This window comes from Staurois parvus, unplaced genomic scaffold, assembly GCF_062004578.1.
Source record: "Staurois parvus isolate SC_StPar_1 unplaced genomic scaffold, SC_StPar_1.0 ptg000348l, whole genome shotgun sequence".
In the NCBI taxonomy this organism is placed as follows: Eukaryota; Metazoa; Chordata; class Amphibia; order Anura; family Ranidae; genus Staurois; species Staurois parvus.
In genome coordinates this window covers 698037-725891 of record NW_028318144.1, presented here as the reverse complement: position 1 = coordinate 725891, position 27855 = coordinate 698037, and the positions used below count along the sequence as shown (strand labels likewise).

At 45.0% G+C, this 27855-nt stretch overlaps 1 protein-coding gene across 4 annotated transcripts in view; it reads left to right on the top strand.

The window, feature by feature from the left end:
• The first annotated feature begins 2637 nt into the window (after window positions 1–2637).
• Window positions 2638–27855, top strand: part of LOC149456779 (aquaporin-11-like) — an 89306-nt gene continuing 64088 nt past the window's right edge. The window contains exons 1-4 of one of the 4 annotated variants that reach the window (XR_016313802.1): window positions 2647–3426; window positions 14611–14727; window positions 17123–17258; window positions 17582–17808. Coding sequence is in view for 2 of the 4 variants with exons in the window: in XM_089684509.1 (XP_089540635.1) it covers window positions 2835–3426; window positions 14611–14727; window positions 17123–17196 (783 nt within the window). In the remaining 2 variants the exon portion in view is untranslated. Of the gene's footprint in view, window positions 3427–14610; window positions 14728–17122; window positions 17809–27855 lie in introns of those variants that run through there. The other 3 variants (XR_016313803.1, XM_089684509.1, XM_089684510.1) reach the window with 3 other exon arrangements.

Sequence of the window (27855 nt, the reverse complement as noted above, 5' to 3'; positions counted from 1 at the left end):
GTGCCAACTAAACCCCTGTTTTTAATGCATACTGCTAGACAGGTAATTCGGTTTCTTTGCAGGCTGACTGGCAAATTAGAGCTGGGAATTTTTCTCTTTTGTTGTTTCACATGCGTCGCTCTTCCATGTGCTCCTTGCTGTGAAGGCCAGTTATGGACTGGGGCAGTGGCCATTTTTTGTACTGTTGAATTGTTGGTCAGGGAGTGCGCTGGACACCTTAGCTGCCATTGTGCTACATGCTGGGTGTCCATTGTGCTCCTGTACCTTTAAGGAGGGGTGGGCTCCCTCAAGTCCACCTGCCTTTGGTCTATCTATTAAATACATGTGCCTCTACTATGGGCGCTCTTAAAATTTGATGAGTTAGGACTACAGAATGTCGGGGTGCCGTGACGAGGCTCTGTAGCTTATGCAGGTATTTGCAGATGTGTGCTAACTAAACCCCTGTTTTTAACGCATACTGCTAGACAGGTAATTCGGTGTTTGCAGGCTGGCTGGCAAGTGTGAGCTGGGAATTTTCCTTTTTTGTTGTTTGACATAGTGTGGACTATACCCCAGAACCCAACAGAAGTAGTGTGGACTGTAACCCAGAACCCAACAGAGGAATGGAGATAGTGTGGACTGTACCCCAGAATGCAGCAGAATAGAGGTAGTGTGGACTGTGCCCCAGAAGCTGGCAGAAGAACAGAGGTAGTGTGGACTGTACCCCAGAACCTGGCAGAAGAACGGAGATAGTGTGGACTGTGCAGCAAAACGCAGCAGAACAGGGTTAGTGTGGACTGTGCCCCAGAACTTGGCAGAAGAACAGAGGTAGTGTATACTGTACCCTAGAATCCAGCAGAAGAACAGAGGTAGTGTGGACTGTGCCCCAGAACCCAGTAGAAGAATGGAGATAGTGTGGACTGTGCCCTAGAACTTGGCAGAAGACCAGGGTTAGTGTGGACTGTGCCCTAGAACTTGGCAGAAGACCAGGGTTAGTGTGGACTGTGCCCCAGAACTCAGCAGAAGAATGGAGATAGTGTGGCCTGTACCCCAGAACTTGGCAGAAGAACATGGTTAGTATGGACTTTACCCTAGAACTCGGCAGAAGAATGGAAGTAGTGTGGACTGTACCCTGGAACCCAGCAGAAGAACAGAGGTAGTGTGGACTGTGCCCCAGAATGCAGCATAAGAACAGGATTATTGTGGACTGTACCCCAGAACTTGACAGAAGAACAAAGGTAGTGTGGACTGTACCCTAGAACCCAGCAGAAGAACAGAGATAGTGTGGACTGCACCCCAGAACGCTGCAGAACAGGGTTATTGTGGACCGTACCCCAGAACTTGGCAGAAGAACAGAGGTAGTGTATACTGTACCCTAGAATCCAGCAGAAGAACAGAGATAGTGTGGACTGTACCCCAGAACTCAGCAGAAGAATGGAGGTAGTGTGGACTGTGCCTCAGAACCCAGGAAAGGAATGGAGGTAGTGTGGACTGTACAAAAAATGGCCACTGCCCCAATCTATAACTTGCCTTCACAGCAGGGAACACATTGACGGGCGACACATGTCAAACAACAAAAAATACAAATTCCCAGCTCACACTTGCCATCCACCCTGCAAACAAACCGAATTACCTGTCTAGCAGTATGCGATAAAAACCGGGGTTTAGTTAGCACACATCTGCAAATACATGCGTAAGCTACAGAGCCTCATCACAGCATCCCAATATTCTGTAGTTCCTAACTCTACAAATTTTGATGTGTGCTAACTAAACCCGTGTTTTTAACGCATACTGATAGACAGGTAATTCAGTGTTTGCAGGCTGGCTGGCAAGTGTGAGCTGGGAATTTCTTTTTTGTTGTTTGACATGCGTCACCCGTCCATGTGCTCCTTGCTGTGAAGGTCAGTTATAGACTGGGGCAGTGGACGTTTTTTTATCTGTTGAATTGTTGGTTGAGGGGGCGCACTGGACACCTTGGCTGTCATTGTGCTACATGCTGGGTGTCCATTGTGCTCCTGTACCTTTAAGAAGGGGTGGGCTCCCTCAAGTCCACCTGCCCTTGGTATCTCCATTAAATACATGTGCCTCTACTATGGGGGCTCTTAAAATTTGAAGAGTTAGGACTACAGAATACTGGGGTGCTGTGACGAGGCTCTGTAGCTTACACATGTATTTGCAGATGTGTGCTAACTAAACCCCTGTTTTTAACGCATACTGCTAGACAGGTAATTCAGTGTTTGCAGGCTGGCTGGCAAGTGTGAGCTGGGAATTTTTCTTTTTTGTTGTTTGACGTAGTGTCGACTGTACCCCAGAACCCAGCAGAAGAACAGAGGTAGTGTGGACTGTACCCCAGAACCCGGCAGAAGAACAGAGGTAGTGTGGACTGTACCCCGAAACTTGGCAGAAGAACAGAGGTAGTGTGGACTGTACCCCAGAACGCAGCAGAAGAACGGAGGTAGTGTGGACTGTACCCCAGAACCAGGCAGAAGAACAGAGGTAGTGTGGACTGTACCCCAGAACCCAACAGAAGAACGGAAGTAGTGTGGACTGTACCCCAGAACCCAGCAAAAGAACAGAGGTAGTGTGGACTGTGCCCCAGAACGCAGCAGAAGAACAAAGGTAGTGTGGACTGTACTCCGGAACTTGGCAGAAGAACAGAGGTAGTGTGGACTGTACCCCGGAACTGGGCAGAAGAACTGAGGTAGTGTGGACTGTGCCCCAGAACACAGCAGAAGAACAGAGGTAGTGTGGACTGTGCCCCAGAACACAGCAGAAGAACAGAGGTAGTGTGGACTGTGCCCCAGAACGCAGCAGAAGAACAGAGGTAGTGTGGACTGTGCCCAAGCACCCAGAAGATGGATGTTCTGGAGCTCCTGCTGGGCTCTGCTGCCTTGGTTGCCTGCACAGTGCTGCTATGTGAGTTGCTTCGCTGGGCATGCCACAGGAATGTGCCCGCAGGTCTGGGGCTAGAGCTGGTCTTGGAAGTGGTGTCCACTGTTCAGCTGTGCTGCTGTACCTTAGAGGTGAATCTGCTCTGCACAAAGGCAGATTTAGAACTGTGGCTGATATTAGTTCTCATCTACCTGTTGACTGTGCTGCACTGCATGACCTTCCAAGGTGCCTCCTGTAATCCCTGTGGCAGTTTTAATCAGTGGCTGCGGGGTCTGGCGCAGGGGTCACAAACTGTTCTGAAGGTAATGGCACAGTTTGCAGGTGCTGGACTTTCTTGGGTGCTCATGCCCCACCTCTGGTCACTGAGACTGTCACCGCTGCACCAGTTGGGCAAGGACTGCATGAGCCCCCTTCAAGTATCTCCTCTGTCTGGGGCCTTGGTGGAGATGACCTGTGCTATAGTCCTCTTCCTGGTTCTACACCCCCTTCCCAGGGTCAGTGCCCCTCTGCAACCTCATATGGTGGCTCTGACCATTACTGGAATTGCCTATGCAGGTAAGGAATGGTCTGGGAGGGGGAGTTATATAACATATGAGAGACTCCTACATGTTGTTTAGTACTGTACTCAAATTTATTAGAATTTGTTTTTAAAGAACCTAACACTCCTCAAGAACTCTTTGTAAATACCCAGTGCTTCAGGGTATGGGGGAGCATGTCCTCCTTTCAGGATACAGTGCTCTTCTTCCCAGGATCCTACCACCCTTGCAGTCAAATGTTAATTCTTCAAGCCCCAAAATAGAAGGTCCATACCTCATTATGGACCTGGGTTGGGGGTAAACAATGCAAGAACCTGTATATTGCACCGGCCATGCAGGGATTGCAGCTTCAATTCCCTGCACTCTTCAATTAAAAAAAATAATAAATGCACATTTTTATTTTGTTAATGTGGGTGCAAAGTTTTGGAAAAGGTGGACTATGTTGCCTTTGACTTTGAGCTGAACTCCATGCAAAAAGCTGCAACCCAGTGACGGATTATTTGAAATCACTAAGTACATATTTGCATATAACCACCTTATCTAAATCCAGATATCGGCCTCCTGTAGTCCCCTGCAAAACAGTGGCCAGTGGAGAAAGGGGGAAACTTTGATCAGGTCAGGGCTTTGGGCAGCGATGTTTTACCATCCTTCCTTTAGTTATTTTTTCAATCTTTCATACCTTCATTCACGTAAATTATTATATTATTATTATTATACAGTATTTATATAGCGCCAAAAAGTTTGCTCAGCGCTGTACAATATAGTGGGGGACAGAACATGAGACAATGCAGTAACAAAACAATACATGAGGGGTTGGAGGGCCCTGCTCTTTCAAGCTTACAATCTAGGAGGGAGCAGATAGTGGTACAGGAGGAAGTGGCTGTGGGGGATGGAGTGGTAGGAGGAGTGGAGGAGATCGGTTGTTAGGTGGGGGTGGGGTAGGCTTCCCTGAAGAGATGTGTTTTCAGGGTGCGCCTAAAGGTGAGGAGGGTATTTGACAGTCTGAGGGATTGGGGTAGTGAGTTCCAGAGGATGGGGGAAGTCCTGGAGAAGTCTTGCAGTCGGGCGTGGGAGGAGGAGACCAGGGAAATGGAATGATTAACACCTATGCAGACTTCCTGACCCCAAGGATGGGATTATATAACTAGAACCCGGTGGTTCCACAACTTTCACACCTTCCATCCTGGTCTTGGATAATCAGTATCTGCCTTGACACATTCTGTGGTGCTTGAATTAGACCTGAAGCACTTGAGCAGTGGCTTGGACAGGGGTGGACTGACAAGTCATGGGGCCCCCGGGCAATAGGAGATCATGGGGCCCCGGTGTCCTTGCCCACACTCAAAAAAGCCTCTGAAATGTACCAGGGGCATCTCATGGGGCCCCCTACTAACCCTGGGCCCTCGGGCAGTGCCCGAGTGCTCGAATGGTCAGTCCGCCCCTGGGCTTAGATAAGCTATGTAAAGTATCCAATGTCTTCAGTTCTAGGTCTAGCTTGGGGGTCTCCAAACTTTCTAAACAAAGGGCCAGTTTACTGTCCTGCAGACTTTAGGAGGGTCAGACTGTGGCCACTGGGATTAAAAAAGTTCTCAATGTCAGTGGGAAAAAGCAATGCCCCATCTTTGGCATCAGAGGGAGGAATTGTGCCCCATCATTGGTGTCAAAGGGAGGAATTGTGCTCCATCTTTGGCGTCAGAGGGAGGAATTGTGCCCCATAGTTGGTGTCAAAGGGAGGAATTGTACCCCATCGATTGTGTCATTGTAAGTAATTGTTCTCCAGCTTTAGTGTCATTGGACCCCATTGTTGGTGTCATTAAGAGAGTTTTCTGCATTGTTGGTGCCATTGGGAAGAATTGTACCCCATTGTTGGCGTCATTGGGAGGAACTGCCCCCTTCATTGGTGTCAGTGGGGGGAATTATGCCCCATTGTTGGTATTTGCAGATGAAATAGTGCCCCAAGGGCCGGATAAAAGTAAGCAAAGGGTCCCATCTGGCCACAGTTTGGAGATCACTGGTCTTGCTGAATGTGACTAACTACTACTAGTTACTCCAAGAAATAGGCAAATGTTGACTTTTCCTAACAACACCACCATCAATCCTGCCCCGCAAGCCAAAGTCCTTGGCGTCATTCTGGACTCAAACCTTTCCTTCCAACCTCATGTCAAATCCCTTACAAACACATGCAGGCTCCACCTTCGCAACATCGCCAAGATACGCTCCTTCCTTACCCCAGACACCACTAAACTACTCGTACACTCCCTGATTATCTCACGCCTCGACTACTGCAACTCCCTCCTCACCGGCCTACCCCAGTGCAGGCTCTCCCCGCTTCAGACCATCCTGAACTCAGCGGCTAGACTCATCCACCTCACCACCCACTCCACCTTTGCCACCCCCCTCTGCCTCTCCCTCCACTGGCTCCCCATTGCCCAATGCATCAAATTCAAACTACTCACTCTGACCTACAAAGCCATTCACAACACTGCCCCTGACTACCTCACCAACCTGATTCCCAGGTACCACCCTACCCGTACCCTTCGCTCTTCACAGGACCTCCTTCTATCTTGCTCCCTGGTCTCCTCCTCCCACGCACGATTGCAAGACTTCTCCAGGTCCTCCCCCCTCCTCTGAAACTCACTACCCCAATCCATCACACTGTCACCTTCTCTCCTCACCTTCAGGCGCTCCCTGAAAACCCACCTCTTCAAAATGCGCGTTTGCGTTTAGAAGCGTTTTTTAAAGATAACCTCAGAAGACCTTACAAAATGCCCAGAATGCACTGAAAAACAGTAAAAGATTAACTATTTCAGACATTTTGAGAGAGATAGAGCAGAAGCGCAGAGAGCAGCATGTGTTGAGATGACCTGTCTTTTCTGGTTGTATTCACTATGGATCCCATCATGAGCATAATGCGGCGCGTTCTACCATTTTATCCTTCACGCGAAACCTGGAACTGACTGCGCTGGTGTACCGGGTCCATTTGAATACATGGGAAACGCTTTGCATGCATTTCTGATGATCAAAAAAGGCTCCGGACAGCATCTGGACATGGAACAGTTAAAAAACGCTTCTAAACGCAAACGCTTACAAATGCGTTTTTTTTGTGGTGTTTGGATGTGTTCCGGCTCATTTCTGTGCAGAAATTATTGCAGCAGTGTCTAACATATTTTCTTTCATGCAAAACCTCAAAGTATGGTGTACCGGGTCCATTTGAGTACCAGGAAAACGCTTTGCAAGCTTTTTTTTATGATGAAAAAAGGCTCTGGACAGCATCTGGAAATGGAAGAGTTAAAAAAAAAATTTGACCGCTAATAAACGCGGTTAGCCGCATTTCAACCACTGATAAAATCGACTGCTGAACGCAAGTTTTCTGCGTTGAAAAAAACGACTGTAAACTCAACTGCCTGTAAATGAAGATGTGTACATGGACACATAGGAAAACATTAGGGAGAGTTCAGGGGCTGCTGAAAAAAATGCTCAACAGCTCCTCAACGTGAGTTTATCAGCTGCAGTGTACATGAGCCCTAAGGCTCCATTCACACCAATGCTTTTTTTTTTTTTTTTGGTGCTTTTTGCAGAAACGCACTACAGTCCAACATGGTTTCCTATGGAACATGTTCACATCGATGCTTTTTTTTTTTTTTTGCAGAAAAGCACTACAGTCCAACATGGTTTGCTATGGAACATGTTCACATCGATGCTTTTTTGAGCTGCTGCATTTTTGTAAAGGGGCAGGGACTTTTTTTAAAAAGCAAAAAGCAGCATTTTTGCTACAATAGAGTTCAATGGAGAATCTGATGAAATACATGGTAGTGCGCTTTTGCCGCATTTTGCATTTTTATTCTGCCCAGCAAAAAAAAATTCCATTTTAAAAAAAAAAAAAGGGCTGAACAAAATGCAGTAAAAACGCATCAAAAATGTGTGTAGGAAAACTCAAAACGAACTGCAAAACGGACAAAAAGCAAACTGCGTAGGTGTGAATGGAGCCTAAAGCCTCTGTGTACACGGACACAGAGGATAACATGCTGGGGGGTTACTGGCTGTAGAAAAAAAGCCAAAAACAGCCGCAGGAGGACTAAATGCAGAATAGTCATGTTCAAATCCTTTTCCAACCAGGATGTTTTGTTGGATCGTGATCACCTCAATGTGAGGTTATTCTTCGCGGACGCAGCGTGGAGTCATGTGCATGAAGTTAGCTGAGGGCACAGAAGAAGAACTGACTACAAAGGTTACACAAGATTCTGCTTTGTACTGCTCTGGGATTTGCTGATGTTTCAGGATTACTTTTTTCTAGCAGCGGTTTATGGCTCAGTTAATGCTTTTACCACTTTTAGATTTCTTTTATATCCCCTTTTTAGCTGAAACAAGAAACGTGGTTTAATGAATCACAATCAAAGCAATCCAACGGAACAAAGTCCAGGGTCCATGTGCAGTCACTTGGCAGAAAATCTACACTTTTCAACACTTAAAGTGTTACTAAACCCACAACAGTATCATTATTATTATTATTATACAGGATTTATGGCGCCAACAGTTTGCGCAGCACTTTACAATATAAGGGAGACAGTACAATTACAATACATTTCAGTACAGAGGGAATAGGAGGGCCTGGAGCTTACAATCTAAAGGAAGGGGGAGGTGATCCAAAAGGTGACAGCTGCGTGGGATGATCTAGCGTAGGTGATTCAAGTACAGTTCTTAGGTGGAGGTGGGGTAGGCTTCCCTGAAGAAGTGAGTTTTCAAAGATCGCCTAAAGGCAGACAGGGTGGGGGCTGACTGGACATGCTGTGGTAGGGAGTTCCAGAGGGTGGGAGAGGCTCTGGAGAAGTCCTGGAGGCGAGCATGGGAGGAGGTGATGAGGGAGCTAGAGAGGAGGATATCATGGGAGGAGCAGAGTGGGCGATTTGGCCGATATCTGTGGATGAGGTTGGCGATGTAGCTAGGGGCAGTGTTGTGGATGGCTTTGTAAGCTGTGGTTAGTAGTTTGAATTTTATACGTTGGGTTATTGGAAGCCAGTGAAGGGATTGGCAGGGAGGGGTAGAGAGGGGCAGCAGTCGCTGATCAGTTGGTAAGGTGTATGAGTCTAGTAGCAGTCGCTGATCGGTTGGTAAGGTGTATGAGTCTAGCAGCAGTCGCTGATCGGTTGGTAAGGTGTATGAGTCTAGCAGCAGTCGCTGATCGGTTGGTAAGGTATATGAGTCTAGCAGCAGTCACTGATCGGTTGGAAAGGTGTATGAGTCTAGCAGCAGTCACTGATCGGTTGGTAAGGTGTATGAGTCTAGCAGCAGTCACTGATCGGTTGGTAAGGTGTATGAGTCTAGCAGCAGTCGCTGATCGGTCGGTAGGGTGTATGAGTCTAGCAGCAGTCGCTGATCGGTCGGTAGGGTGTATGAGTCTAGCAGCAGTCGCTGATCGGTCGGTAAGGTGTATGAGTCTAGCGGAAGTCACTGATCGGTCGGTAAGGTGTATGAGTCTAGCGGCAGTCGCTGATCGGTTGGTAAGGTGTATGAGTCTGGCAGCACCATTCATAACAGACTGAAGGGGGGATAGCCTGTGTAACGGTAGACCAGTGAGGAGGGAGTTGCAGTAATCAAGGCAGAATAAAACCAAGGCGTGGATGAGTTGTTTTATGGTGTCATTGGTCAGGAAGGGGCAGATTATGGAAATGTTCCGCAGGTTGAGGTGCCAGGATTTAGCCAGTGAGTGGATGTGGGGCCCAAAGGAGAGGTCAGAGTCCAGGATTACGCCGAGCACCCTGGTATGAGGGGAAGGACCTATGGTTGTGCTGTTGATCTTAATGGTAAAGTCGTGAGTGGGGGATCGGGGGGAGGAAATATTACAAGCTCAGTTTTTGAAAGATTGAGTTTAAGGCAGTCATGTGACATCCATGCTGATATGTCGCTTAGTAGATTTGTGATACGTGAGGAGAATGAGGGGGTGAGCCGGTCGGGGAGTGTAGTACAATCAGTCTGTATATGCAGTAAAGCATGCTTGGTATACTCACTGTCACCTAAGGGGTTAATCCTCTGCATTGTGTAAAAAAAGGCTGTCTGATCCTCCTTTTCTTCTACTGTCCCCAATCCATCTGCAGATAGTGCAGAGCTCTAGGGGTCACTCTGCACATGCTCAGTTTGTTGTGTATTGCTAGACATTTTTTTTTCCGGGGAGGGTTAATGTGATCAGCACAAGGTCAATCAGTACTGTCCAGACAGAGGGTCAGGGGTCATGCAGCCTCATAAGACAGTCAGAGCAGAATTAAAACTCCTCCTACAAGCTTTAACGTGCTTGACTGGACACTGATAGAAGTCACAAGACTGCTATATACTGCTGATGAGAAAAGGTATTTAGCAGTTTATATTTACTACAATAATTGCATTTCCATGTTCTGTGTACTGTGGGAGACCAGATATAGTGAATGAGGGGTCCTGGGAGACCAGATATAGTGAATGAGGGGTCCTGGGAGACCAGATATAGTGAATGAGGGGTCCGGGGAAACCAGATATAGTGAATGTAGGGTCCGGGGGGAGACCAGATATAGTGAATGCGGGGTCCGGGGAAACCAGATATAGTGAATGTAGGGTCCGGGGGGAGACCAGATATAGTGAATGCAGGGTCCGGGGAAACCAGATATAGTGAATGCGGGGTCCTGGGAGATCAGATATAGTGAATGCAGGGTCCTGGGAGATCAGATATAGTGAATGCGGGGTCCTGGGAGATCAGATATAGTGAATGCGGGGTCCTGGGAGATCAGATATAGAGAATGCGGGGTCCTGGGAGACCAGATATAGTGAATGCAGGGTCCAGGGAGACCAGATATAGTGAATGCAGGGTCCGGGGAGATCAGATATAGTGAATGCAGGGTCCGGGGAGATCAGATATAGTGAATGCAGGGTCCTGGGAGACCAGATATATAGAATGCAGGGTCCTGGGAGATCAGATATAGTGAATGCGGGGCTTGGGAGACCAGATATAGTGAATGCGGGGTCCGGGGAGATCGGGTATAGTGAATGCGGGGTCCAGGGAGACCAGATATAGTGAATGCGGGGTCCAGGGAGACCAGATATAGTTAATGCGGGATCCTGGGAGACCAGATATAGTGAATGCGGGGTCCTGGGAGACCAGATATAGTGAATGGAGGTCCTGGGAGATCAAATACTGACACCAAACTGAGCATGTACATGCCTATGGTTCAGTCTGGAGATAAAAGGTGGTCGCTTGAAAAAGGGGAGGAACAGAGAAGAAAGGATTAAACAGCTTTTTTACACAATGCAGAGGATTAACCTCTTAGGTTCCACAGTGAGTATAACAAGCATGCTTTACTGCAGCTACAGACTGATTTTACTGCTGTGGGTTTAGTAACACTTGAATTAGCTCCTGAGAAAGAAATGAAAGTGAATACTATAGAATGTCTCTTGAGTGACAATTCAGACATGCTGACATCACATCCCACTGGAATCAAAACACCCATGCGATCCGATTCACCCAATCGCACTGCGCTCTGCGAACTTTTTTGGGGTGTCGTTAACATAGAGTGTGTTTTCCAGTGCGATTCTAAGGTAGTGCAGAAAACGCACAGAATTCGCTGCCAATCCTGCACAGCATCAGTGTGAAAGGCCACATAATCTGATGGGACGATTGTTGTTGAAATGAATGGTCTGGTAACAGGGTCAATGGAACTAAAGTGAACATATAAAAAGAATGTGAGCAGGCAGGCTACTTATTGTAGAAGGGGGATTGCCTCTCGGGGGATCAAGAAGGAATTTTTTTCCCCAGCAGGAGCAAATTGGATTGTGCTTTGCTGGTTATATTTGCCTTCCTCTGGATCAACTGTGGGTGTAGAATTACAACTTTTTTTTTTTTAATGGTTGAACTGGATGGACTTTGGTCTTTTTTTCAGCCAGACTAAGTATGTAACTATGCGTGGTATGTCTCTTCTGCAATAAAAAAAAACCTGACCTGCATTTTCTGTCTTCTGAGCTGTGATACCTGTGTAGGTAAGTACCTGTGTACAAAACATGAAATACTCCTAACCCATCCCACTGAACAGCGCTGCATTGAAGAGGAATGGTCAGGTGATGAATCTATAGACACCAAAACCTCCGGAAGTGTCCACCTCCTAAGTCCTCCCTAACACTCTCTGGTTCCTCCTGACAGCCTCCGCATCACTGCTCTGTCAGGTGGTCACAAGAGGGCAGCTTTCATTTTCATCCTCTGGCTTCAGGGTTTTCTGAAGACGTTCTAATATCAATTTCTGCATATTTGACATGAATGAACCACGACATCCCCATTATTCTCATACAGAGTTACATAGTTAGTCTGGCTGAAAAAAGACAAAAGTCCATCCAGTTTAACCGTAAAACAAAAAAAAAAAAGTTATAATCCTACACCCACAGTTGATCCAGAGGAAGGCAAAATAAAAAAAACCCAGCAAAGCATGATCCAATTTGCTCCTGCTGGGAAAAAAATTCCTTCCTGATCCCCCGAGAGGCAATCAGATATTCTCTGGATCAATTTTACCTATAAATGTTATATCCAGTTATACTCTGTGTATCCAAGAAAGAATCCAGGAATTTTTTAAAGCAATCCACTGAACTGGCCAGAACCAACTCTTGAGGGAGTCTATTCCACATTTTCACAGCTCTCACTGTGAAGAAACCTTTCCATGTTTGGAGATTACATTTCTTTTCCTCCAGACGTAAAGAGTGCCCCCTTGTCCTCTGTGATGACCTCAGGGTGAATAACTCTACACCGAGTTCACTATATGAACCACTGATGTATTTATACATGGAGATCATATCCCCCCCTTATGTATTATACATGGAGATTATATCCCCCCCTTATGTATTATACATGGAGATCGTATCCCCCCTTATGTATTATACATGGAGATCATATCCCCCCTTATGTATTATACATGGAGATCATACCCCCCCTTATGTATTATACATGGTGATCATATCCCCCCTTATGTATTATACATGGTGATCATATCCCCCTTATGTATTATACATAGAGATCATATCCCCCCTATGTATTTATACATGGAGATCATATCCCCCCTATGTATTTATACATGGTGATCATATCCCCCTTATGTATTATACATGGAGATCATATCCCCCCTTATGTATTATACATGGAGATCATATCCCCCTTATGTATTATACATGGAGATCATATCCCCCCTTATGTATTATACATGGAGATCATATCCCCCCCTTATGTATTATACATGGTGATCATATCCCCCCTTATGTATTATACATGGAGATCATATCCCCCCTTATGTATTATACATGGAGATCATATCCCCCCCTTATGTATTATACATGGAGATCATATCCCCCCTTATGTATTATACATGGAGAACATATCCCCCCTTATGTATTATACATGGAGATCATATCCCCCCTTATGTATTATACATGGAGATCATATCCCCCCCTTATGTATTATACATGGTGATCATATCCCCCCTTATGTATTATACATGGAGATCATATCCCCCCTTATGTGTTATACATGGAGATCATATCCCCCCCTTATGTATTATACATGGAAATCATATCCCCCCTTATGTATTATACATGGTGATCATATCCCTCCTTATGTATTATACGTGGAGATGATATCCCCCCTTATGTATTATACATGGAGATCATATCTCCCCTTATGTATTATACATGGAGATCATATCCCCCCTTATGTATTATACATGGAGATCATATCCCCCCCTTATGTATTATACATGGAGATCATATCCCCCCTTATGTATTATACGTGGAGATGATATCCCCCCTTATGTATTATACATGGAGATAATATCCCCCTTATGTATTATACATGGAGATCATATCCCCCCCTTATGTATTATACATGGAGATCATATCCCCCCTTATGTATTATACATGGTGATCATATCCCCCCCTTATGTATTATACATGGAGATCATATCCCCCTTATGTATTATACACGGACATCATATCCCCCTTATGTATTATACATGTTGATCATATCCCCCCCTTATGTATTATACATGGAGATCATATCCCCCCTTATGTATTATACATGGAGATCATATCCCCCCTTATGTATTATACATGGAGATCATATCCCCCCTTATGTATTATACATGGAGATCATATCCCCCCCTTATGTATTATACATGGAGATCATATCCCCCCTTATGTAATATACATGGTGATCATATCCCCCCCTTATGTATTATACATGGAGATCATATCCCCCTTATGTATTATACATGGAGATCATATCCCCCCCTTATGTATTATACATGGAGATCATATCCCCCCTTATGTATTATACATGGAGATCATATCCCCCTTATGTATTATACATGGTGATCATATCCCCCCTTATGTATTATACATGGAGATCATATCCCCCCTTATGTATTATACATGGAGATCATATCCCCCCTTATGTATTATACATGGACATCATATCCCCCTTATGTATTATACATGGAGATCATATCCCCCCTTATGTATTATACATGGACGTCATATCCCCCTTATGTATTATACATGGAGATCATATCCCCCCTTATGTATTATACATGGAGATCATATCCCCCCTTATGTATTATACATGGTGATCATATCCCCCTTATGTATTATACATGGAGATCATATCCCCCCCTTATGTATTATACATGGAGATCATATCCCCCCTTATGTATTATACATGGAGATCATATCCCCCTTATGTATTATACATGGAGATCATATCCCCCCTTATGTATTATACATGGAGATCATATCCCCCCTTAATCTCCTCTTCTCATTATAGAATAAATTCAGTTCCTCTAATCTTTCCTCATAGCTGATCTCCTCCATGCCTCTTATCAGTTTGGTTGCCCTTCTCTGTATTTTCTCCAGTTCCCCAATGTTCTTTTTGTGAATTGGTGCCCAAAACTGAACTGCATATTCCAGATGAGGTCTTACTAATGATTTGTACCGGGGTAATATGATATCTCTCTCTCTGGAGTCTATACCTCTTTTAACACGAGAGGATTTTGCTCGCTTTAGAAACAGCATCTTGGCATTGCTGCCATTATTAAGCTTGTGATCTACCAACAACTCCCAGATCCTTCTCCACCATTGTTGGTAATTTCCTTTAATTGAAATATTGTTTTTTTCTCTGAATCTGTACTAAATCCTGGTATGTTTTATGGCCTTTAAGGTGGACCATTGACTGGAGCTATCTTCAACCCTGTGTTGGCCTTTGCAGTTGTCTTCTTGTGCCATGGTCACAGCTACCTGCAGTATATCCTTGTCTATTGGCTTGGACCTCTTATTGGTGAGTATTATTTCACTGGCAATAGAATAGAACGTCCAGAATTGTAGGAGGTGCTAGAGATAAAATATAGTGCCCTGACTCTAGTCCCTCGTACAACATGGTACCCTGTACCCTGTCCCCATCACCTACGAAAATATAGTACCCTGACTCCAGTCCCTCGTACAACATGGTACCCTGTTCCCTGTCCCCATCACCTACAAAAATATAGTACCCTGACTCCAGTCCCTCGTACAATATGGTACCCTGCCCCCAATACCTAACCATATTTTAGGAGGAGTTGGGTGTGAGGGCCACTTTGTACGAAGGGCTGGGGACAGGGTACTAGTATATTTTAGCAGAAGTTGGGGGCAGGGTATCATATTTTAGGAGAAGTTAAAGTCAGGCTACCATATTTTAGGAGTTGAGGAAGGCTACCATATTTTTAGAGGTGTTGGGGGCAGGGTACCATATTCAGGAGGAGCTGGGAGGGTTTATCATATCTTAGGAGAACTTGGAGGCAGTACATGATATTGTAAGGAAGCTGGGGGCGGGATACCATATTTTAAGATAAGCTGGGGGCGGGATACCATATTTTAAGATAAGCTGGGGGTGGGGTACCATATTATAAGAGGGAATGGGTACTATCTTTTGGAGTTAGGGGCAGGATATCTTATTTTTAGAGGAGTTGGGGGCAGGGGACCATATTTTAGGAGGAGTTGGGGACAGGGTACCATTTTAAGGAGAAGCTAAGGTGGGTTACCATATTCTAAGAGGGGCTGGGGGCAGGGTGCCAACATTTTAGGAGGAGTTGGAGGCAGGCTGACATATTTTAGGAGGATTTGGTGGCAGGCTACCATATTTTAGGAGGAGTTGGGAACAGGGTACCATATAAAGGAGAAGCTAGGGGTGGGGTACCCTATTGAAAGAGGGGCTGGGGCCACAGTGCTAACATTTTAGGAGGAGTTGGGGGTGGGTGCTACATTTTAGGACTTGGAGGTAGGCTACCATATTTTATTAGCAGTTGGGTCAGGATACCATATTTTATAAAGAGTTGGGGGCAGTGTACCATATTATAGGACCAGTTGGGGGCAGGCTACCATATTTTAGGAAGAGTTGGGGGCAGGGTACCATAATAAGGAGAAGCTAGGGGTGGGGTACAAAATTGTAAGAGGGGCTGGGGGCAGGGTGCTACATTGATGGAGTTGGAGGCTATTTACTATATTTTAGGAGAATTTGGAGGCAGTCTACCATATTTTAAGAGGATTTGGGGGCAGGGTACCATATATTAGGAGGCGTTGGGGACAGGCTACCATATTTTTGGAGGAGTAGGGGGCAGAGTGCTATATTTTATGAGGAGTTAGGGTAGAGTACCATATTTTAGGAATTGGAGGCAGGCTGCCATATTTTCAGAGAAATTGGGGGCAGGGTACCATATATTAGGCAAAGCTAGGGGTGTACCATATTGTACTTTGTGCTGGGGGGGGGGGGCAAAATTGGCTAAGTGTAGCTGCATCAAAGGCACAATTCTACTTTAAAATTACTCGCCCGCGCCCGGTGATTGCTGAGCATCTCCAACGGGGAGAACTGTTTGTAAACAAAACAGTTCTCCCTGTCAGCTTGTGCACACTGCTTTGCTTTGCATGACTATGCTCTGCACAGCCATGCAGTGTGCTTACAGTGAAGCACATGAACACAGCACTTAGTAAAACAGCACACAGTTAACCATTTGATCGCCCCACATGTTAACCCCTTCCTGTCCAGTGCCATTAGTAGTGTCAGTGCTTTTTTTTTTTTTTTTTTTTTTTTTTTTTTTAGCACTGATTACTGTATTGTTTTCACTGGGGATGTCAGTGACACCAAGTCAGTTCCACCTCAGTGTCAGAATGCTCACCACAGTCCCGCTATAAGTCGCTGATCACCGCCATAACTAGTAAAAATAAAAAAATACAACAAAAAAAATCCAAGTTATATATATATAACTTTTACGTAAACCAATTAATTTACACGTATTGGGATTTTTTTTTTTAGCAACAACATTGCAGAATACATTTTGGCCTAAATTTATGACAAAATTAGATTTTTTTAACTTTTTTTACTGGACATGTTTAACAGCAAAAAGTCAAAAATGTTGTTTTTCTCAAAATTGTCGGTCTTTTTTTTTATGGTGCAAAAAATAAAAAACGCAGAGGCGATCAAATACCACCGAAAGAAAGCTCAATTCTTGGGGAAAAAAAGGACGTAAATTTCATTTGGGTGCATGACCGTGCAATTGTCAGTTAAAGTAACGCAGCGCCGTAACCCAAAAAATGGCCTGGTCAGGAATGGGGGGAAATTCTCAGAAGGGCAAGTGGTTAAAATAGGAAATGAAGCTGACCCAAAACCTGGACCGTTTTCTGTATAAATCCTCTCTTTTCAGGGATGCTGCTGTCTTTCCTGTTATTGGAGTATATGCTTCCAAAGCTCCGGCCTATGAGAGTGAAGAGGGACTAGGCTGTCACTGCATCCCATGTTCAACAAGTCTTCTGAGTGCCAGGAGTCTCCTCTCTATGAAGGTGCCAGTAGCCATCCCATACATTGTACTCTCAGATTATTTATTACCAACTTGTGTTTCAAACAGGGGCGGAGTGACCATTTAAACACTCGGGCACTGCCCGAGGGCCCGGGGTCAGTAGGGGGCACCATGAGATGCCCCTGGTACCCTTCTATAGGCTTTTTTGGGTGTGGACGAGGACACCCCTATTGCCCGGGGGCCCCATGTGTTGTCAGTCCGCCCTTGGTTTCAAATTACTTTTTTTTTTTCTTTATTTGCAACTGTGAAAAGCAGAACACGTCTTGTCTCTTGAGTGTGTACTTTATATGGATCATTTCTAAACAGTGCCGAGGGAATGTTTCCTGGGAAGATGTTTCCGTAAAATAAATCTGCAAACTGCCTTTCTGGATGTCTGCCGAAATCTGGTTTCCAGCTCCTTCTGTCATCCGATTTCCCATCATACCCTAGACTCCTGTATAAAGCATCAGACCAAACTTGATTTTTATATATTTGGAATAATTTTTTTTTTTTTTTTGGACAGAATTGATAAAAAAAAGACAGTTTCTGCCGTGTGTGTGTGTGTGTTTTCTAAATTGCTGCATTTGTAAATTCTAAAAGCCACTATAAAGGAATAGTAGTAGTAAAAGAAAAAAAACACTTGTGGGTTTAATCAATTTTTATATTTTTTCCTTAAGTTCTCCTTTACCCTAGGTTCGCACCTAAGCATTTACAGCAGTGGTTTACATTTTGCAGACATGAAGTACAGTCCATTTAACATGATTTCCTATGGGACAGGTTCACATCTCCGCATTTTCACCCGGTGCGTTTTTTGGAAAGGGTCAGGGACTTATTTTGAATTTTTGGTTCTATAGACTTCAATGGAAATGCTGAAGAAAAGCATGTACTGCGTTTTTGCTGTGTTTCGTGTTTTAAATCTGCCTAGCAACAAGAAAAGAAAATCAAACGAAAAAACTTGTCAAACGCAATGCAGAAACGGCTCAAATGCAACCTGCATAGGTGTAAACCTAGCCTTAAGAAGGGCATAGAAGGAGGTGTGTCCTATGCATACACACTTTTGCTGATAGGTGTCCCTCATTCCCATCCAGGGGCGGACTGACCATTTGTAAACTCGGGTACTGCCCGAGGGCCCGGGGTCAGTAGGGGGCCCCATGAGATGCCCCTGGTACCTTTTTCATAGGCTTTTTTGAGTTTGGGCAAGGACACAGGGGCTCCATGATCCCCTATTGCCCGGGGGCCCCATGAGTTGTCAGTTTGCCCCGGTTCCCATCTCAGAAAGTTGGGAGATACGTACAGTGAGGACAATAATTATTTGATCCCCTGTAGATTTTGTAAGTTTGCCCACTCACAAAGAAATGAAGGGTTTATAATTTTTATCATAGGTGTATTTTAAATGATAGAGACAGAAAATCAAGCAAAAATCCTGAAAAAACTGCCTTGATACAAATGTTATAAATGGAGTTGCAGTTCAGTGAGTAAAATAAGTATTTGATCCCCTACCAACCAACAATGATTCTGGCTCCCACAGGCTGGCTATGTGTTCATGTGGGACACAGAGTAGTCCTGTCAATATAAGAAGGTGTTCCTAACGAAAGCTTGTAATGTGTATAAAAGACACCTGTCCACAGAATACAGATGATGTCTTTTCGAACTGGTGGGGCAGCATGGAGACCTTAGAAGATTTTGATGAGATGTTGAATGGGTACAGTATGGTTATTATTTATTTCAGGTACTTATATAAGGCTGTCAATTTATGCAGCACTTTACATATAAATAGTACATTGACATCAGTCCCCAACCCTCAATCTAATGTCCCTAACTTACATTCATGCATACACATACTACGGCCAATTTACTCTCAATCTAAGGTCCCTAACACCCCGATCACATCAAGGCCGATTTCGAAATCGTGGAGGAACAGCACCTGTGTGAGTATATAGGATCGATTGTGTTTGGGAAATATTTGCTTACAGCTTGAGGAAGAGCAGGGATACTTGAACCTGTACAGTCACTATAGGCCATATGGATTGTAATGTACAGTTGCAAGAAAAATTATGTGAACCCCTTGGGATTACGTGGAGTTTTGCATGAATCGGGCATAAAATATGCTCTGAATGTCATCTAAGTCACAACAATAGAAGAACACAGTCTGCTGAACATAATAGTGCACAAACGTTAGATGTTGCCATGGTTTAATTGCACATAACATGTAAACATTCACAGTGCAGGGAGGAAAAAGTATGTGAGGACCTAGCTTAATGACTTCTCCCAGAGCTAATTAGAGTCAGGAGTGAGCCAACCTTGACTCCAATCAGTGTGATGATATTGGATGTGTTGCTGACAGCTGTCCTGCCCTTAAAAAACACACACCTGTTTTGGGTTTACTGGTTTCAAGAAGCACTGTCTGATGTGAACCATGCCTCGCAGAAAATAGCTCTCAGAAGACCTACCATCAAGAATTGTTGACTTGCATGAAGCTGGAAAGGGTTACAAAAGTATCTCCAAAAGCCTTGATGTTCATGTGTCCACGGTAAGACAGACTGTCTACAAATGGAGAAAGTTTAGCACTGTTGCTACTCTCCCTAGGCGCGGTCGTCCTGTAAAAATGACTGCAAGAGCACAGCGCAGAATGCTGCATGAGGTAAAGAAGACTCCCAGAGTGTCAGCTAAAGACCTACAGAAATCTCTGGCACATGCTAACATTTTTGTTGACACATCTACAATAAGGAAAACATTAAACAAGAATGGAGTACATGGGAGGACACCACGGAGGAAGCCATTGCTGTCCAAAAAGAATATTGCAGCACGTTTGAAGTTTGCAAAAGAGCACCTGGATGTTCCACAGCACTACTGGCAAAATATACTGTGGACAGATGAAACCAAGATTGAGTTGTTTGGGAAGAACACACAACACTATGTGTGGAGAAAAAAAGGCACAGCACACCAACATCAAAACCTCATCCCCACTGTGAAACATGGCGGAGGGAGCATCATGGTTTGGGGCTGCTTTGCTGCCTCAGGGCCTGGACGGATTGTTGTCATTGATGGGAAAATGAATTCCAGAGTTTATCAAGACATTTTGCAGGAAAACGTATGACCATCTGTCCGCCAACTGAAGCTCCGCAGAGGATGGGTGAAAACCAGTGAGCCGGTGACAGGGTCATGGGTGGCCAAGGCTCACTGATGCATGTGTAGAGCGAAGGCTGGCCTGTGTAGTCCAGGCACTGATGTCGGATGAGAAGGTCTGGCTCGCAGTCTCTACTCTAATTCATCCCAAAGGTGTTCTATCAGGTTGAGGTCAGGACTTTGTGCAGGCCAGTCAAGTTCCTCCACTCCAAACTGGCTCCTCTATGTCTTTATGGACCTTGCTTTGTGTACTGGTGCGCAGTCATGTTCGAACAGGAAGGGGCCATCCCCAAACTCTTCACACAAAGTTGGGAGCGTGAAATTGTCCAAAATGTCTTGGTATGCTGATGCCTGAAGAGTTTCCTTCACTGGAACTAGGGGGCCAAGTCCAACCCCTGAAAAACAACCCCACAATATAATCCCCTCTCCACCAAACTTTACACTTGACACAATGCAGTCAGGCAAGTACCGTTCTCCTGGCAACTGCCAAACCCAGACATGTCCATGGGATTGCCAGACAGAGAAGCCTGATTGGTCACTCCAGAGAACACATCTCAACTGCTCTAGAGTCCAGTGGCGGCGTGCTTTACACCACGGCATCTGACGCTTTGCATTGCACTTGGTGATGTAAGGCTTGGAAGCAGCTGCTCGGCCATGGAAACCCATTCCATGAAGCTCTCTACGCACTGTTGTTGTGCTAATCTGAAGGCCACACCAAGTTTGGAGGTCATTAGCTATTGACTCTGCAGACAGTTGGCGACTTCTGCGCACTGTGCGCTTCAGCATACACTGACCCCGCTCTGTAATTTTATGTGGCCTACCACTTGGTGGCTGAGTTGCTGTTGTTCCCAGTTGCTTCCACTTTGTTATAATCCCACTAACAGTTGACCGTGGAATATTTAGTAGCCAGGAAATGTCACGGATGGACTTATTGCACAGGTGACAACCTATCACGGGACCACGCTTGGAGTCACTGAGCTCCTGAGAGCGACCCATTCTTTCACCAATGTTTGTAGAAGCAGTCTGCATGCCTAGGTGATGATTTTATACTGCAAATAAGAACAAGAGGAAGCGCACCAACCTTGCGCATTTGTGTTTCCAGCTTGGTTGGTTGATTTTTGGCAGCAGGTGACAGTATTCAAAAAACTTATACTTTATCTATGAGATCCAAAAATTAATTCAACACACCTAAGTAATAGTTACTGACTGATCTTAGGGCGTATTAAAAAAAATAATTTGCATAGCCGTTTGTCTAGTGAAACGGCATGTACATTTGTTTTGTGCAAATGGAGCAAAATCAAACATACTTCTATTTCTTCAACATGTTGAATGTTACACATTCAGTTAAAAAAAAAATATACACACACCACTCTATTTACACCTGTTCCATTGCTCGGTAACACAAATTCCCAGTTGCTGCTCACTGGATATTTTTTTCCATTCTCTGTAAACCCTAGAGAAGGTTGTGCATGAAAATCCCAGTAGATCCGCAGTTTTTGAAATACTCAGACCAGCCCGTCTGGCACCAACAACCATGCCATGTTCAAAGTCACTTAAATCCCCTTTCTTCCCTATTCTGATGCTCGGTTTGAACTTCAGCAAGTTGTTTTCACCATGTCTAGATGCCTAAACGCATTGACTTGCTGCCATGTGATTGGCTGATCAGCAATTTGTGTTACCAAGCAATTGAACAGGTGTATCTAATAAAGTGGCCAGTGAGCGTGTATATATATATATATATAATATATACACACACACTATATTGCCAAAAGTATTGGTCCAGCCCTCCAAATCATGTGATTCAGGTGTTCCAATCCCCTCCCAATCATGTGATTCAGGTGTTCCAATCCCCTCCAAATCATGTGATTCAGGTGTTCCAATCACCTCCATGGACACAGGTGTATACAATCAAGTCCCTAGACATGCAGACTGCTTCTACAGACATTTGTGAAAGAATGGGTCGCTCTCAGGAGCTCAGTGACTCCAAGCGTGGTCCTGTGATAGGTTGTCACCTGTGCAATAAGTCCATCCGTGACATTTCCTGGCTACTAAATATTCCACGCTCAACTGTTAGTGGTATTATAACAAAGTGGAAGCAACTGGGAACAACAGCAACTCAGCCACCAAGTGGTAGGCCACGTCACATGACAGAGCGGGGTCAGCGCATGCTGAAGCGCACAGTGCGCAGAAGTCGCCAACTGTCTGCAGTGTCAATAGCTAAAGATCTCCAAACTTCATGTGGCCTTCAGATTAGCACAACAACAGTGTGTAGAGAGCTTCATGGAATGGGTTTCCATGGCCGAGCAGCTGCATCCAAGCATTACATCACCAAGTGCAATGCAAAGCGTTGGATGCCGTGGTGTAAAGCAAGAAGAGTTGAAGCTGTTATAGCTGCAAAGGGCGGGGCCAACTCAATATTGAACCCTACGGACTAAGACTGGGATGCTATTAAAGTTCATGTGCGTGTAAATGCAGGTGTCCCAATACTTTTGCCAATATAGTGGTGTTTTTTTCCAGCACATCCCCCAGGTGCTCGATTGGATTGAGATCTGGAGAATTTGGAGGCCAGGTCAACACCTCAAACTCGTTGTGTTCCTCAAACCATTCTTGAATTCATCAGACCAGGCCACCTTCCTCACACATACACTGTAGATAGATAGTGGCTCAGGAAAATATTGAATTGTTGACACTAGATGGAAGTGAGGATTGTAGGAAATAAATATGATCCTCAACTCCATGTAGTGGCCATAGGGCTGTATTTTCAGGCCACTATATTTAGAATAAATTAATAACATTTAGAGGAAATAGGAGGACACACACAGAACCAACGTACCAACAGTTTCAGTGGACCAATAACTATGCAAAATGTATCATTACACTCCTTAAAGTGTATCTATAGCCAATGTTTTTCCAACGTTTTCTCTGGACAGGAAGTGAAGGAAGGAAATCCTTCAACAGCAACACAGACAGAAGTAAAATCTTTTGTACAAAGTTATGTGGAGGAACGCTGGAACTCCTGTTAGTGTTTTAGGGCTCATGTACACGGGGAGCTTGGAAAACTCTTCTGAACGATGGAAACTGATGAAAAACGTAGCTTAAAAAAACGTTAGTTTAGCCGCGTTTATGCGCATTTACGTTTAGAAGCGTTTTTTAAAGATAACCTCAGGAGACCTTCCCAAATGCCCAGAATGCACTGAAAAACAGTAAAAAGTTAACTATTTCAGACATTTTGAGAGAAATAGAGAGAGCAGAAGCAGAGAGAGCAGTATGTGTTGAGATGACCTGTCTTTTCTGGTTGTATTCACTATGGATCCCATCATGAGCATAATACAGCACGTTCTACCATTTTATCCTTCACACGAGACCTGGAACTGACTGCGCTGGTGTACCGGGTCCATTTGAATACATGGAAAACGCTTTGCATGCATTTCTGATGATGAAAAAAGGCTCCGGACAGCATCTGGATATGGAACAGTTAAAAAACGCTTCTACACGCAAACACTTATAAACGCGGTTAACTGCGTTTACAAGCATTTGAAACGCCGGTAAAATCTACTCCTGAATGCAAATTTGGTGCGTTAAAAAAAAACGACTGTAAACTCAACTGCCTGTAAATGAAGATGTGTACATGGACACATAGGAAAACATTAGGGACAGTTCAGGGGCTGCTGAAAAAAAACGCTGAACACCTCCTGAACGTCAGTTTATCAGCTGCAGTGTACATGAGCCCTTATTGTTGCTGACTTTGGTAAAATGTCATTCCTAGAACTGAAAGTGAGGGAGAAATCCTATATACCAAAAAGTCATTGTGACGGGAGTGACTTTTGGGGGTGGGGGGACCTCTGTATCATCTTCCCAAATTCCCATTATGTTTAAGGCACTCTGTGCCTGTTAACCCCTTGCCTACCGGGCACTTATACCCCCTTCCTGACCAGGCCAATTTTCAGCTTTCAGCGCTGCCGCACTTAGATTGACAATTGCGCGGTCATGCAACATTGTACCCATATGAAATTTTGATAATTTTTTTTCTCACAAATAGAGCTTTCTTTTGGTGGTATTTAATCGCCACTGGGCGCTTTACTTTTTGCACTATAAATAAAAAAGTTGCAAAAAGTTTGAAAAAAAAAAAGTTTCTTTGTTTCTATTATAAAATTTTTCAAACAGGTAATTTTTCTCCTTCACTGATGTGCGTTGATGAGGCAGCACTGATGGGCACTGATAGTCGGCACTGATGGGCACTGATAGGCAGCACTAAAGGGCACTGATAGGCAGTACTAATGAGGTGGCACGGATAGGCGGCACTAATATGCAGCACTGATAGGCGGCACTGATAGGTGACACTGATGATGGGTACTGATAGACGGCACTGACTGGCATCACTGCTGGGCACTGACTGGCGGCACTGACTGGCACAACCGCTGGGCACTGACTGGCAGCACTGCTAGGCTGCACTGGTGGGTGGCACTGGTGGGCAGCACTGGTGGGCACAGGTGAGTGGCACTGGTGGGCACAGGTGGGTGGGCACAGGTGGGTGGCACTGCTGGGCACAGGTAGGTGGCACTTCTGGGCACAGGTGTGGGACACTGCAGAGTGGCACAGGTGGATGCACTGCTGGGCACAGGTAGGTGGCACTGGAGAGTAGCACAGGTGGATGCACTGCTGGGCACAGGTGGGTGATCTGCTGGGCACAGGTGGGCGGAGTTAGTGGGCGCACTGCTGGGCACAGGTGGGTGGAACTTGCGGGTGTCACTGCTGGGCACTGATCATCAGGGCACTGATCATCAGTGCCCTGATGATCGGTGCCGATCCCCGCTCTGACAACTGCCGGTTCCCGGCAGTACTTTCCTCACGATCTGACAGCGTGAGGAAAGTGCAGCCGAGAACCGGCACTTGCATTTCCCTCTGATCAGCGTGTCATTGGACACCGCTGATCAGGTGGTAAAAGGCCGCTGTGATTGGCCTTTTACCACATCACGTGATCAGCTGTGTCCGTAGGACACAGCGATCATGGAGATCGCCGGGTGCGCACCTCCTGGGGCGCGCAGGAGAGCGCGTTCTGGGAGGACGTCATATGACGTCCACCCAGAACTGGCCGGCCGCAGTGCAGCCGTCATTCGGCTATCTGCGATCGGCTACTAGTTAAGGGGTACAGGGTGTGTATGTGAATGTCTAAGTCTTGTGTATAGTGTGTGTTCCTTTCTTCTCGGCCACATGGCTGTCCATTGTCTGTTTGCCATGTGCTACCCCCCATTGTGCCATGTCTTCCTGTCCAGCCAACTATTATGGGATGTACTGTTTGTGTATTGGTGTGGGGGGTTGGTCAATGTCCATTGCCATGTTATTCATCCCATTGTTCTGTGTTGGTGGGATGGGGAGGGGTGATGATGTATTTCCTGTTCTTGGTTGTGTTTCCCCGCCCTCTGTATATATACTGTGTTTTGTGTTAAAATAAAAGGAGTTGGCTTCGTGTATTAAGAAGAGCTGGGTGCTGTCTGTTTCCTGAGGGATTTCAGGGTGTGGTCCGTGGATGGTGTTTGGACAGGGGAAGCTGTGGTATAACGGAAAAACTCAGTGTGGTCTGGGTTCCGGTTCCGTTACAGTCATATTTTTCTCTGACAGCATCTACAACCAGATGGGGAATTTGAGAAAGAAAAAAATTAGTGGGAAAACCTACTTCACGTGAGGGAGTATGAGGGGTACGACTACCACATGGTCAAAAGAAGATCTGAAATGCCAGATTCTACATCTCTCTCTCTCGCCACCATATTTGTTCAGTTAACACGGGAGTAGAAACGCCGACCAAAATGATGTCATGCAGGTTGGGCAATCTTAACTCCAGCAGTTTGTTTTCCTGAACTGGCTTGTCAGTTGGCAATGGTTAGTATGAGCATTATTGGACACATTCCAATGAAATGAAAGGGTTGGAATCAAAGCTACTAGGCCGGATACGAAGTTAGAATACAAGCCAAAGAGGATTGTTATCAGAGAGCATGTCACCAGGATATAACAAGGAACGACTCCAAATATTTGTAATGGGGGATTCCAGGACTGTAACATCAAAGTGAGATGTGTGCCCATTATTCCAGGGGGGAGGTTCAGTGACCCCGTGAGTAATCTCTGTACAAAGTTGGCATTGTTTATGACAAGTTTTTTTTTTCCATGTCAAATGAGCTTACATTTGTTGCTTGAAACATCATTTTATCTGGCTTGGCATTCAGTTTATAGCCATTCAGGTTTCATGCGAGGTATCAGATCATAAGCGAAATCTCCTGCGCTCAAGGACCCAGGCGGGTGGCGAATAGATGGAACCAGACCTGGAAAGATCGACCACCAATGCATGTAGAGTTGTGCAGCTCCAAATGAGGCTGGGGAAGCCCGACCAATACTGCAAATCGAAACAAAAACGAGAAGCGCACCAACCTTGCGCATTACCTCAGTAACCAAAGTTTATTAATTATAAAATAATACTCACAAACAGCGAATAAAATCAGGCTTGTAAGTCCTCAGAAGGACCTGAAAGATAAAGAGCCAGTGCGGATCCCATCATGGGGGTAGATACTCAGTACAGCTGACGCGTTTCGAAGGGCATCCCTTCTTCATCAGCCCTTAGAAACGTGTCAGCTGTACTGAGTATCTACCCCCATGATGGGATCCGCACTGGCTCTTTATCTTTCAGGTCCCTCTGAGGACTTACATGCCTGATTTTATTCGCTGTTTGTATTATTTTACAATTAATAAACTTTGGTTACTGAGGTAATGCGCAAGGTTGGTGCGCTTCTCGTTTTTGTTTCAATTTGCAGTGTTCATGCGAGGTATAACTTGACTTGAAAATTAAAGTGCGCACACCAACCAGACTTTTGTTCTCTCATATGGAGGAGATGAGCTATTAAAAATTGTATGTGGAGTCAACAACCACAACAAAAAAACCCCAAAAAAACAACACACACAACACATGTAGTACATCCCCACAATAAATCAACATTTCCCTGTCTTGTATCCCCTTTATAAAAAAAAAAAAAAAACAGCTCTTAACCCCTCGCCTACAGGGCACTTATACCCCCTTCCTGCCCAGGCCAATTTCCAGCTTTCAGCGCTGTTGCACTTTGAATGACAATTGCGCGGTCATGCAACACTGTACGCATATGAAATGTTTATCATTTTTTTGTGACAGATAGAGCTTTCTTTTGGTGGTATTTAATCACCTCTGGGTTTTTTATTTTTTCTTAAACAAACCAAAAACCACTAAAAATTAAAAAAAAAAAGTTTTTTCTTAGTTCTTGTTATACAATTTTGTAAATAAGTGATTTTTCTCCTTCACTGATGTGCGCTAATGAGGCTGCAGTGATGGGCATTGATAGGTGGCACTGATGAGGAGGCACTGATGGGCATTGAAAGGCAGCACTGATATATGGCACTGACTGGCACTGTTAGGTGGCACTGACAGGCAGCACTGATGGGTGACACTGAAAGGCAGC